The sequence below is a fragment of the Lacerta agilis genome, chromosome Z (genome assembly GCF_009819535.1).
Source record: "Lacerta agilis isolate rLacAgi1 chromosome Z, rLacAgi1.pri, whole genome shotgun sequence".
NCBI classification, from domain to species: domain Eukaryota; kingdom Metazoa; phylum Chordata; class Lepidosauria; order Squamata; family Lacertidae; genus Lacerta; species Lacerta agilis.
This window is the reverse complement of record NC_046331.1, coordinates 12,422,972-12,436,930: the sequence shown is the minus strand read 5'-3', so window position 1 is coordinate 12,436,930 and position 13,959 is coordinate 12,422,972. Positions and strand designations below refer to the sequence as shown.

Below are 13,959 nucleotides of genomic sequence, written 5' to 3'. Positions count from 1 at the left end.
GAGGCAGGCAGCTTCCAAAATATTCCAGGCTGAATTGAGCCAGGTTCCAAAGTGCCAAACTCAGTTCCAAATGGATTCTTGTGCATTATGGATCTCTTAAAGAAGTTTTCTGCTTTTCAGAGCTGCAGTAATCCAAAATGTTCATCTTTGCAACTCTCCTTCTTGGTAAAACTTAAATCCAAGGAAGAAGAAGTTTGGCTTAGATGGCAAAATAATGTTTAAAATGAACAGCAATTGTGGGACTATGCTAATAAGTGAAATCGAGAAGTATTACAGGGTGTCAGTCATATAGCATTGCAGATAAATGTGGGAGAGGAGAATGAAACCTCCCCATGGGACATATACATTAATGAAACCTTTGCAGTCTGGTTATTTGTTATCCTTTTGTCAGAGAAAATGTGTATTTGAAAGAGTTTTAATTTGAGGAGCACTAGTGTGAAGTTCCTACTCCTCTAAGTCAGGTTGGGTTTTTTCCTCATCACTTTGCAGCACTCAACATCACACTGTTTGGTGCTACTTCTGTGGGGTTCAGGGTGTTTCCACCTCTTCCTCCTCTTCCTCCTCTTTCTGTTTAGAGCCCACTTTGATCTGTGTTCGAAATGTTCCCCCCCCCTTTGCTTCTGGTACCAATCACCTGCTTTTTCATTGAGAAAACATTATTAGTATTCCAGCAGTGCTGGGATGGCTTTTATCTCCCAGCGGAATCTCATTAGCTCTGCATTACAATAGGAACAGCATATGTCTGCTATGCCCAAGTAGCCAGTCAGTTTGAATTTGTTAATGGCAACACTTTATTTTTCCCCACAGCAAAGTTTTCCCCACATCTTCAATGCTAATAATACCCCCAAAAAGCAACTTTGTTGTGGAAGCGTTAAAAAGAAAAAAGGAAACACCACAAAATCAATTCGTTGGAGGTTGAAATGTAGCAGAAGGAGAGCTGTTGCTAACGGTTTGCTTTTATGTGTGCCTGTTACGTAACTAGGAATCTAAGCATGCTGTGTGAAGGGGAAAACTAGGGCATGATAGATAGCTTGCAAGTTAGAATGGGAATAAGCTAATTACTGGCAGTTGGAAGAAAGACAGTGTGCAATTATACTGTGGCTTTTTATTGTGCGTGTCTGAATATATCAGCTTTTCTCAACCTGGCGCCCTTCAGGTGCTTTGAACTACAACTCCATTGTCTGGATCCATCCAAAGCACCTGGAGGGCACCAGGTTGTGGAAAGGCTAACACATGTTAGAGGTAGTATACAATTTGTGGATGAGGTGGGTCTTGTTGATCTCATCTAACTAGTATAGCAAGGGAGGGAAACTTGCGTAGGAAACGCTAAAGCGGGAACTTAGCACAAGAGCCCTCTCCCCTCCCACAGTTTCCAGAGACTGGTATTCAGAAGGATTACTGCTTCCATCCATGGAAGCAGACCATAGGCATCATTTCTAGTGGCCACTAATGGCCTTCTCCATGGATTTGTCTAATCCTTTTTTAAGATCCTTTAGGTTGGTGGCCATCATTGCTTCCTGTAGGAGCAAGTTCCATAGTTTTAACTATGCACTGTGTGAATGTGTCCTTTCTTTTATCTGTCCTGAATCTTCTATAGTTCAGCTTTATTTGGGTGTCCACAAGTTCTAGTATTGTGAGAGAGGGAGAAAAACCTTTCTCTACGCACTTTCTCCATGCCATGCATAATTTTATAAATTTGTTATGCAAGTTTCGTCCCAGTAAAACCGTTAGGAGGGGGAATTGTCCCAACCCCAGCGGGTGGCTACCTCACCACCTCTGTTTCTTGTAAGATATTCATACCCCAGCTTTTGGGGTATAACCCTGGCAAGGCAGCTCACAGCAGTGAATAAATACAATACATTCTGGCATTGCCAACCTGCTCTCCCTCCTCTCCTATTAGTTTTGAGAGATTGGCTGTGACTTGCACCTATCCCTGCATGGCATCAAGTCCATCCTGACCAAGGCCAGGCCATAAGTGCTGTAGTGCAGTAGCAGTCAGTCATCCAAAATACTCCTGCCTCCCTTGCTAGCATATAAAGGGGTAGATGACACAACAAAGTAGAGATAGAAATCGCCTTTGCCACACTATGATCATAGCATGAAGGAAAGACATAGCTTAGCGGTAGAATATCTGCTTTGCATGCAGAAGGTCCCAGGTTCAATCCCCATTGGCATCTCCAGGTATGGCTGTGAACATCCGTTGCCTGAAACCTTGGAGAGCTGCTCCCAGTCAGTATAGGCAGTACTAAGTAGACCAATGGTCTGTTCAGTAGAAGGCAGCTTCATATATATATATATATATATATATATATATATATATATATATATATATATATATATATATATATATACACACACACACACACACACACATATACACATGTTTTTATTGGTTTTTTTCTTAACAAACACACCCAAGAAATTTAACAAAAATGATAAAATAATAACAACAAAAACAAAACATACATCCATAAATCCATACGTTCTTACAAAATAACTTATGCCGCCATGTTCTTAATTCACAATTCCTTATCTTCCCCAATAGACTTCTGTGTTCCTCAAAGTGGGTCTCTCTTATCTGTTTAATAAACTGCTTCTAAGGCAGCTTCCTTTTGTTTCTGGAAGAAGCCAAAGACCAGTGAGAAACAAAGCCCTCCTGGTGCAGTGAGTCAGGGCTTATCTAAAAAAAAATAAAAATAAAAAAAATCCTTCCAGTAGCACCTTAGAGACCAACTAACTTTGTTCTTGGTATGAGCTTTCGTGTGCATGCACACTTCTAGATACAGGAAAACAAAAATGATAGAGAAACAATGGGACAAAGAAGATGCGTGTAGCAAAAGGAGGACCCAGTGATGAGTCCCAGCCTTGTGATGTAAAGGAACAAGGATCCACCCAGCCTCCTCAAAAGTCTGGGATTATTGGGACTCCTGGGATACTCAAGAGCTGTCCTTCCCACCTCAATAGGGAAAAGACCCCTTCCCTTCCATTGTGTGCATCTTGGCTTAGTTTTCTAAGACAAGGGGCAGAAACAAGAAGCTTTTATAAGACAAGCCTTTGGCCCTCAGATGTTGCTGAACTACAGCTCCCATTATCCCTGACCATTGGCCATGCTGAGCTTGATGGGCATTGTAGTCCAAGGTCATACACACACACACACACACACACACACACACATATATATATATATATATATATATATATATATATATATATATATATATATATATAAAGCACATGTCTGAAACCCCATAGACCTCAAATATTTCTCTGCAAGGTCAAAGTGGGAAACCTCCCCATTGTCTCTTTTCTCACAAATCCTGTCTTAAGGGCACATTCCAGATATGAACAGGGTGTGAGCCTGTGACCTGTGACCTAGATTCAGGAATTAAGTAGTTATAACAACAAAAGAGTGGCCAAAACCCAGATAATACAATCAGGTAACTTGCCAGACAGGAGATAAACAACGCACTCAGATTTCTGTTGTAGACCTCCTTTTCTGTGATGTATGTATGATGTTTCTGAGGGTGGTCTGGAGTTGGAGGGTGGGCAATTTAAAAGATCTATATAAGGGCGGGCACACCTTTGTTCCGGGTCCCTCCCCCCCCTCCTGTGTGTGTGGGGGGGGAGCACCCTGTTGCGACAGCTTTAATAAAGATCAGGCTTACTAGCTGCCTTGCTTCCCAATATTCTCTGGTTGGCCTCTGTTATTTTCTCCTACCGATAGAGAACCTAAAAAGAGGACTCTATAAGGGAAAAAGAGCAGTTTTTTTCTTATAACACCAGCAACATATTTGACCTACACCAATATATGATAGTGCCTCTTCCTAGTCTGTAAGGCAGATGAGGTGTGTGGGTGTGTAAATCCATTGCTCTGGACTCTATTGCAACTTGCCTCATTCACAACTGGCATGCAACTGCCAACCTGCAACAGTCTCTCTCATGTCAGCTTGCAAGCAAACTACTTTTTTGAAGGAAATTACATGTCAACCAACTGAAACACCAGGGAACTGGTTTCCTTTTCCTGTTCTCTTGTTGCATTACATGGGCCAACAAGGATATCAAGTTCATACCTTTGGCTCTTCTGTGTGATTTTTTTTTTTTTTTTTAAGCAACAGCAATTGCAGTAGTTGTTTTTTTTAAAGAAACAACAGCAATTCACGGGGATGTGGAGTGTAGTGAATGTGACAGAAGAGAACTTGGCAAAAGCTGTAATTGTGGCAGAGCTGAGGATTTTCCTCTGTGATGCTTTTTCCCGCTGCTTGTTAGTGATTCCACAAAGCTGCACTGGGCTTCATTCATGGAGCCACAGCCAAGAGGGAATTAATCCCCTCTTCATTGCTGTCATAGCCTAAAATACAAAACCCTAGATATAGCTGCTTTCTCAATATGCCATTGTGTGCTGCTTTCCCCTTAGTACTACTTAATTGTGCTAACAACAATGTTGGAATCTCTCTGGTACTCCTAATTTTAGGAACTTTGTTGGGGGGGGGTTTAAATTAAAAAACTGATTCATTAGTCCTGGGGACACAGATAGTTACATAGATTTTATGCTATGAGCTAGGTTAAGAGTGCATCTTTTTGAGCTTCCTTTCCTTTTTCTTTTTAAAATCGCAGCCCAGTGTATGAAGGGAAGGGCCATAGCTTAGTTTAAGAGCATTTGCTTTGTATGCAAAAAGTCCCAAGTTCCATCTCCAGCTTCTTAAGTTGGGCTGGAAAAGTCCCCTGTCCAGTGCCTGTTAGTGCAGACCCGGGATGAGGCAGCTGTGGCCCTCCCAGGTGTTGCTTCGATTACAACTCACATCTTCCCAGATCATTGGCCATGGTGGCTGAGGCTGATGGGAGGTTCCCCTTCCCTCTTGTAGATGGCACCGAGATAGAGGGACCAGTGATCAGGCTTTGTATAAGGCAGATTGCTAGGTAACATTGGTTGATGCTGAAATGCCCAAGCCTCCCTGTGCATTTTGTATCTGAGATGCTGTAGCTTAGTGGCTAATAATTTAAGCTGTGAACTTGCCATATGGCCTTCCTTATCCCAATCCCAGCTCCACATCTGTAACATGGAAATGATAATAGTGGCTTACTGTATTGGGTTGGGGGTTCTGAATGATTGCTGACCTTTTACATGAAGTGCCTCATGTATTTGAAATTTGCTTGTTTCTGAAAATTACTGTTTTCCCATGGCCTCTACAGAGCATTCTACACCCAGGGATGGCACCTTCCTCTGATCTGGATTAGTCAGGATCCACACCAATCTCATGCTCTACAGAGGAAGGGACCACCCCACCCTCCAGTCTAGCCTTACCTATGACTGGAGTAGATTAAGTTTCTTGGTACTCCAAAAGAGCCCAGTTGACGTCACTATTTTTGGGTGGTGGAGGGGGGTTGCTTCTTCTGTCCCCTTGTGTATTTTGCCTTCTGTGTTTTTGATGTGCCTTGGTTCTCCATTCGTTGTTGCTTTCTAGTCTGTTACCTTTGATCACGTAGATACTTGTGTTCAAGGGGGTAGGGTTTCCCAATTCCCCCTTCCAGCTGCAACCCCACATGCTACATCATCCTTAGTCTTTCTAGAAAACCCAATGAACCTCAAGAATAACTTTGGAGGGGGGCACTGGCTGTAGCAGAATGGTGGGGCACAGGAAAGCCCAATACTGTGAACATTTATTATTCATTAATATTTTGCAATAATATCCCCTGTCCCACCACCTAGCTATTTGACACCAAAAAACTTTGGATACCTGAAGTCATGCTCTACTTCATTGTGACGCTTCTGTTAGACAAGTCAAGAGAAGGGCCAAGTGGAATATACATGGAATGAGTTGCACGTTGTCAAAACATCACTGACAAGTCTTCTTCTCTCCCCTTTCTTGTCACCTCCAGGTAACTGATCATGCTACTACTGCCTTACTGCATTACCAGTTGCCTCAAATGCCAGATGTGGTGGTCAGGTCATTTATGGTAAGTTTGATACAAACTCTCAACTGGCATAACTTTGCAGTGTAGTTAATAATGACATGTTGGGTTTTTATGAATGTCTTGAAAGGCTGTTTTGGTCAAGGCAAGAGTCTGTATCACAAAAGGGAAGCAGTATTGTCTGTTGTTCATCCCCACCCCAGGATACTGCCGAAAGATGTTGGAAATCTGGACAGGGAGCATACTGGAAACTACAGCCATTGGTGTTTACCAGAGCATGTCTGAAAGTGTATTGGTGGAGCTGTTCAACAATATAATGAGGAGAGAAAACAAGGAGCACAAGCTAATCCTGGCTAGCGCAATTACAGAATGATGCCTTTTGCCCTTCAAAAAGTCCTAGTGTATCTACTGAAGAATCCTACCCTGGATCCTATGTTTTACAACAGCTCTCACCTCATTGTATTAATTTACAAGGCCCTTAACAACTTGGGTCCATGATACCACAGAGACCACCTGAACCTTTATATCCCATGTAATCACTGAGGTATTTGGAGGAGCCACTGTTAGTGGTCCCTCATGGCTCAGATGCACCTTTCATATACACCAGGAGCCAGGCATTCAGTATTGTGAGCCCAAATCTGTGGAACTCCCTCCCATTTGAGATCAGCAGGCCCCTTTCCTGCTGAACGTCAGGCGCTTGACAAAGAATTAGTTATTCCAGCAGTGTTTATAGTTTTAACTCACTTTTAGTCTTATTGTCTTGGGTTCCTGTGCACCTCTTAAGAGACTACTGTGATTAAGTGGTACACAAAATGTTGAAGTAAATTAGTAACAACATATAATAAATGGCAAAACTTACTGAGAATCTGACTAGCTAAGCTCCATGTGAATGATGTGCCTTCCGCAGTGTGCCTTCCTTTGAAGCATCCATTAACTGCCAGTGCACTTTTGATGAGCAGCAGCCAATCATGGCAACTCAGTTCCCCCGCTGCAGCATGCACCTGAAAATTAATGTGCAGAAACTGTGTGGGACACATTTGTCTGAGCCATAAGGTTTGCTGTATTGATTCACTAAAGCAGTTCTGATAACTTTTAACAAGTCAACGTCAGGATGTTCACCCCAAGTGCCAATAGCAGTAGGCATTTCGCATATCAGGTGTGCAATCCAGTTGACAGGATGTGGTGAAGTCTTAATTGTCCAGACAAGAATGAAGGACTTCCTTTTTAACCTCCTTTTCCTTACAGCAAATGTTTTAAGCACACAGTTTGACATGATTTTCCTTTTTAAAAAAAGATTTTCAATATGGTTAAATAATGATAACCAAGTCCAATGAAGCCGGTGTAATCAGCAATTGCCTTGTGCCCTTGTGTTCACTACTGGCCCTGTCTTGACTTCTGCAGTCAGAGAAGGCCTTAAGGAAAGTTATTGATAGGCCACTATATACAAACAGAGAGAGAGAGAGAGAGAACATTGGATGAAGAGAGAAGGATTCGTTTCAATAAATGGAGCCAGTCCCTTCTTCACAGAACAGTTTTCTCTTATTGACATAATTCAATAGGATTCCAGATGACAAGATTCATGAGCATCCTTCATAGCACAAATCTGTCTGTCTTGGAGGCTTTCTTTCTTCTATAGCTGCATGTCTCCTTGAGCTTCAAATTAAGTTATATAATGTTGCTTCTTACTTAGGGCCATGGGGATGACCTAATTTGGGGGCAAAACCTTCCCCTGGAAACACCTTGCTCAGCATTTGATTTCCTTTGCCCTCCCCCTTCCCCACCTAGCTTGCTGTCTCCTAAGGCCTGAGGGCAGAAAGTGTAGTTTTAAAAATACAGTCTAACCATTAAAAAAAAAAAGCAGCTGAAGTAGAAAATGTTACTGCCTCCTTGACCTTGACCGTCCAGCTTAAGGCCAAGCTGGGTGGAGGAAGAGCACATCCTGTGCACATAGAAGAGGGGGTGGGGACTGGCTCTGTTGTTACTGTTTTCGGAGAGGAGATACTTTGCATGCTTTTAATATTTACTGTTATAAACATTTTCTTGTTAGCAAACATTTGCATGATGAGTGTGGCACTCCTTGCCTGAAGAAGTAGAAGGAAAATAAACATTGCATAATTTAATTTGCTGAGATGTTTGGGATTTTTTTTTATTTCACACATGGCAGGCGGTTCTCATTAAACAAATGCTCCATCCTTGTCTAATGGAGAGCTGATTTAAAGATCTGCTGGCCAGATGTCTAGGGAATAGATGGAAAATCTGTGACATTTTGGACGTTGCTGGACTTCCACCTTCCCTGACCCTGAAGCCAATGGGAATTGGGTTCCACATCTGGAAGGCCCCAGGCCTCCCCATGCTGGGTTTGCGGGACAAGGCTGTATTCCTGCAGAGTGTCAGGTCTCCCATAATGGTGTCCCAGACTGAAATACGGGAAGCTGCTGAGTCACACCATTGGTCTGTCTAGTTCAGTATTGTCTATACTGACTGGCAGGGGTCTCTCCAAGCCCTACTTGGAGATGCCATTGAATATTGAATCTGGGACCTTCTCCATGCAAAGCAGATGATCTAATACCAAGCTATGGCCTTTCCCTATATACTCTGCAGTCTAGAATATATTATTTGTATGAATAAAAGTTTATATTTAACAATCTCTTGGCTTCTGTTTTTGTCTGTCCTTTCAAGGGGCCACTGTATGTATCTTCGTTTTCCATAAGTATATGCAACTAAAATTCAGTCAGCCCACCTGCAAGTAGGCATTTGGGGTCAATAGGTTAAACCACAGAGCCTAGGGCTTGCCAATCAGAAGGTCGGCAGTTTGAATCCCCGCGACGGGGTGAGCTCCTGTTCCTCGGTTCCTGCTCCTGACAACCTAGCAGTTCAAAAACACGTCAAAGTGCAAGTAGACAAATAGGTACCGCTCCGGCAGGAAGGTAAATGGCGTTTCTTGGTGCTGCTCTGGTTCGCCAGAAGCGGCTTAGTCATGCTGGCCACATGACCTGGAAGCTGCCTGCAGACAAACGCTGGCTCCTCGGCCTATAGAGCGAGATGAGCGCCGCAACCCCAGAGTCGTCCGTGACTGGACCTAATGGTCAGGGGTCCCTTTATCTTTATCTCTGTAGAGATAAGACTATGAACCAGATGCTTTGCATACAGAAGGGACTTTGTTATCCAGCATAACCAGCTGAAAGTGCAGATAATACTCCTGCCTTGAAAATGGGGGGGGGGGGCAGGCACAGCTGCCAGTTTTTGTCGGCCAATCTTCCTATCCTGGTCCTTGTTGGACTCCAATTCCCATCAGCCCTGGCCAGTATCACCAATGCTTAGGCATGATGGGAGTTGTAGTCAAACAACATCCGGAGGGCTGCAGGTTCCTGTGACAATAGCGAAACATACAGACCAATAATGTGATTCAGCATTAGGCAGCTTCATGTGTTTCTGTTCCCTTCTGTGCCCCGGGAGTCACAGAAACTGGTGTACTTTTTTATCACTGCATCCAAAATGGACCTGATCATATTTATTTATTAAATTTATTATATCCTGCTTTTCCTCCCTAAGGAGCCCAGGATGGCAGATGCATGTGTGATAAACAGTTTAATCATCTAATAACATCTCCAGTTCAGAAACAGACTGAGAAATAACTATTTAAAATGGTTGTTGAAAGAGGATGGTTTTCATTAGGCGCCAAAGACAACAGAGATGGCAAATGTATCATATTATATTTTTCCCCAACATAGGCAGCGCTGCCAAACGGACCTGCCCTAAAATTGGCAACTCTTCCTGCTTTCCCAGATTCCTGCCTAGTCATGGCCTTCTTTCTGAACAAGATTTAAATCCATGTTGGCCATGAACAAAATATATCTGCATATATTCTTGCTGAGACTTAAGGCATGTGTTTGAAAGGATAACTGTGAAACTGGTTTTGGAAATGTTTCTGTATGATTTCACATTTCTGAAGCATGTGGCTCTTGTTTAGATGACGTTTGGATGCAAGAGGCAGACTCTAGCATCTCATAATGAAAAGGTCACTTTTTATGAGCTGAATGGTCAAGCTGAATTTGATTTTGGTCTAGCTGCAAGGAAGTCCTGGCTGTCCATGGTGACCCTTTAGTTACAAATACCTGCTTGTCACTGCAGGAATTTCTGTTTATGTTGTTGCTTATTGAGAGAGGACAGGCATTCCAATAAAGTATACTATCAGCTATACTGTGACCTTGTGGGTTTTTGGTATACTTCCTTCTAAAGTCTGCCTCTCTCTGGGCTCAAGCCAAGATACATTTCCCATCCTCTGCATCATTGGTCTTGACAGAAGTGATGACATTGGGAGTGTCCGTATTAAGTTTCCTCCCTTCTTTCTTTTTCTTTCTGACTTTTTAAGACCTGGTTAAGAAGTTACATAAAGCTGTTCCAGGCTCCATGCCAGCGCTGCGGAAGGTTTCTGCAAGATGGTCTACCACCCACATGGCGGGACTTTCGGACACTGGAGGCGTTCCATGACACCTGTAGGCAGTAGTACAACCTGGAGGATGACAGAAGTCTGTGAAGGAAACAGACTCAGAAGTTGGGTCCCAATAAACACCTCTTTACTGATTTTCCAAATATCCGTATGGACAACTCACAACTTAATTTGTACAAATTCAGCTTTATGTACTTGGCTGGGGAAAAAAAATGTAAAAATAAACACGGGGTAGGTGTTGGGGGCTGGAGGAGTTGGCAGTCTCACCCATCATTGCACTCATCTTAGAGGAGCATTTGGAAGTGCAGGGAGAGAGAGAGAGTAGTAGCCTTTGTAGTGGCTTAAATTATTGGCAAATAATTTAGAATTTTGATTTCCTTTCTCATATTTATTTTTGTTTCAGATACAGCAGAATTATTGTTATTTGTTGAATTTCTATAGTTTCTGATTTATGACATGTAACTTTGATTTGTTTTCTAATTTTTATAGAACCAGTTGGTTTATGGTGCTGTTCTAATTTTTTTCAATGCAATATGTAAGGATGTTGCTATTTGTTCATGTTGTTTACATATCTTATTCTTTCCTGCCATACTGCTGCTTTCATAGTACCACACATCATTTTTTTCTGGTAAATCTATATCTGCAATAGGTTCAAAATGTTCTGAGATGGTTGTGGAGATGGCTTCCACAGCTAATTGGCTGGTTAGTAATGTAGCGTCAAAATGCCATGATTGTGTGGTTCCATGCATTGTTTAAAATAGGAAAAGTAGACTAGACTGGAGAAGGATCAGGTCACCAGGAAGGTGCCGATTTTTGCTTCTTGAATTTAAGTGGAGATAAGTATATAATCCCCCCCAATGCCTTTGTGAGTAGGAACTAGAATCCTTTTTCTTTATGAAGAAATCGCCATATATCAATCAAATCATATTTCTTAAGAAAATTAGTTTTTTAATTTGTTTTCTTAACAGTTATTCATAATGGTGTAGATCTGTCCCAATCAGGATCAGCTGCCCAATTTCAGGTCTCTAACTAGGATTGATTAATCCACCTTCTGCAAAATTTTGAAACTGTTTTAAGTGTGGAGGTCATACATAGGGACATACATAGAAGCTAATGTGAAAGTTAGATAATCTGCATTCCCTTTAAGAAAAATAAAACGGTGCTCTGTTTCTCTTTTAATTTGTTTGCAGAAAAAGGGGGAAATTTTTGAAATAAAATCTGAAATCCATCTTCTCTTAATTTGGTTGCCCAACCATTTAGAATTCAGGATAAAAACTTTTACAGGTTCAGACATATAAAATATATATAACTGAAAATGAGATACGTTCTGCATCAAAATTTAATATCAAAATTAAACATATAGTAAAAAAGATTACCCAACTCCAAATGACGAGCTCATAAATATCACATCCAATATACTTGTTCCAAACATGCTAGAAATTAAAAACAGAGAACATTAACAATGAACAATACATAAATTAAAGCAGAATTCCATCATAATCATAGAATTCTGTAACACAATAATTAAATTTTGTTATTTTATAAAGGCCCAGGACTAACATGAAAGTGGTAAAGCCAGTAAAACAGGGGAAATGATCAGTTGCCCTCCCACACTGTCTTGTAAGTAAATGACAGTATTATTTCAATGGGTTGCATTATAAATTAACAGTATTATATAAAAACATAACTGATCTATAATCAACAAAAAATCTTATTAACCATTTGCTAATGAAATAAAAGCAGTGAAAACACTTCTTAGGATTTAACAAATACAGTATTTTGAATACAGAGAAATAGGAAAACATATATTGCTAATGAAATATGTCATTTCTTACATGTGGAAAAGGAGTTTGAACCTGGTGGTCTGATGTCTCTGGACTGTCTTCCGGTTTTTCAAAAGTGAAGCCTATGTTCTTAGAAGGAATTGACTTCCAATCTCCAACATTAAGTGCATAATGTCCATAAGTTCTTCTTCCTCCAATTCTTCCTAATTCCATGATGTTCCCAGATTGAGTAGCAGTAGAAAATGATGGTAGTACCATCATGCTTTACACAGAGACAAAATAGTACGCCCCAATGATATTTGAACTGCCTACAATTTCTCTGTATCAGGTTTCAAGGCCTGTCTTTTTTTCAGTGTCTGTGTACTAAGATCTTGCAGCACCATAATTTACTTATTGTAAATTAAGCCCCCCTTTTCTCTGGCAGTTTTCATAAATTTGTTTGTAATGACAATTTTGTCGAGACAATGTCACAAGAAAATGTTGCATTTTTTTTAGTTTAGGAACTAGCGTGCAATAAGCTCTTTTTGTGTTAGAGCAGACATGTCTCACAAGTCAATTGTAATCAACCAGTTGATCATAGGATGGATTTTGGTCGATCGCACCATGGCTCATAGGAATTGAAAGAGACAATATCAGCTGGGAGGGCAGCGCGCAGGGAAGCCGTGGGGCCCATGCCGCCCTCTGCCATGGCCGCTGAGCACCCTAGCGCTCACTTGGCTATGGCTGGAGCGACTCCACAGGTGCCGGTCAAGGCTTGGCTTAGCTGGGCTTGCTCACCGCCACAGCAGGTGCTCTGGCTGGCGCTGGTGCCATGTCCACCTCCTCACGGCCACCTCAAGCACCTCTTTCCTGCTCCAGGTGCTACTGATCTTCCATGCCAGCAGGCAGGTGCTTTGGTGCTCCCTTCTCCACTCCGCTGCTCTCTCCACAACCTGCTCCGGCCTCCGGCTTTGCCTGACGCCCAGCCAGCTGGCCGGCCCAAGAAAGGTGCAAGGCACCTGCCTCTGCCCTCAGAAAGCCACAGCCCTGGGCAGGGAGGTAAGGGGGCGGTGGCGATAAGGCGTGCAGACTCTGCCCGGGCTGCAGCGCTGCAGAGGGAGCTGTGGGAAAGGCAGTGCACAGAGAGAAACAACGATGCCCCTCCTCCCTCTCCCCCCTCTTGCTGGTTCTCATGGAAAGAAAATGCCAGTTTCCCCACCCCTCCGCTCTCCCTCCTAATTCCCCCTATTTTCCCGATCATCCGCACAGTCAGTTATCATAGAAGAGTTTGGATTTTTTCCTGAGTTTTTCACACCCAATCCCTATTTCTATTGTTTGTGTCTTCTGGATAATTTTTCTAGTTGATTTTAATAGTGTCAGAGGCTTTTTGCCACACTGCAAGTAAGGAGGTATGCAGATTGTATACTTTGACATTAATGCCTCCACGCTGTTGGAGAAGCAACATCTCCTAGTACAAGTTTCCTTCGCTTGGCAGCCATTTTATGTACTTTGTTCCCACTCTGTTTTTATTTCTAAGATTGTAACAAGCCAGAAAATGAAGACTCACAGTTCTGGGGGATGTTGTTTGCTGCTTCCGTTTGCAAGATCAAATATATCTTTAGAAAGATTTAAAGTTTAGTTTAATCCATTGAAATTAGTTGTAAAGACTTTGTAGGGTCAGAGCTGTTCCTTCAATCTGCTTTTTGGCTCTGTGCATGTAAGACACGCCATGACGATACTGTTTGTGGTCATCATGGCTTTGAGCTTTCAGGACTGAAACTTTGGGATCAATCACTGTTGTCATGATTTCCAGATGCCTGCACAGATGAACTGTGT

At 42.1% G+C, this 13,959-nt stretch overlaps 1 protein-coding gene across 1 annotated transcript in view; it reads left to right on the top strand.

The window, feature by feature from the left end:
• Nucleotides 1–11,193, top strand: part of MED27 (mediator complex subunit 27) — a 176,957-nt gene extending 165,764 nt beyond the window's left edge. Inside the window, exons 7-8 of the mRNA XM_033137055.1 lie at nt 5,878–5,955; nt 10,283–11,193. Coding sequence (XP_032992946.1) covers nt 5,878–5,955; nt 10,283–10,417 — 213 coding nt within the window. The 3' untranslated portion in view covers nt 10,418–11,193. The remainder of the gene's footprint in view (nt 1–5,877; nt 5,956–10,282) is intronic.
• The last annotated feature ends 2,766 nt before the right edge of the window (nt 11,194–13,959 follow it).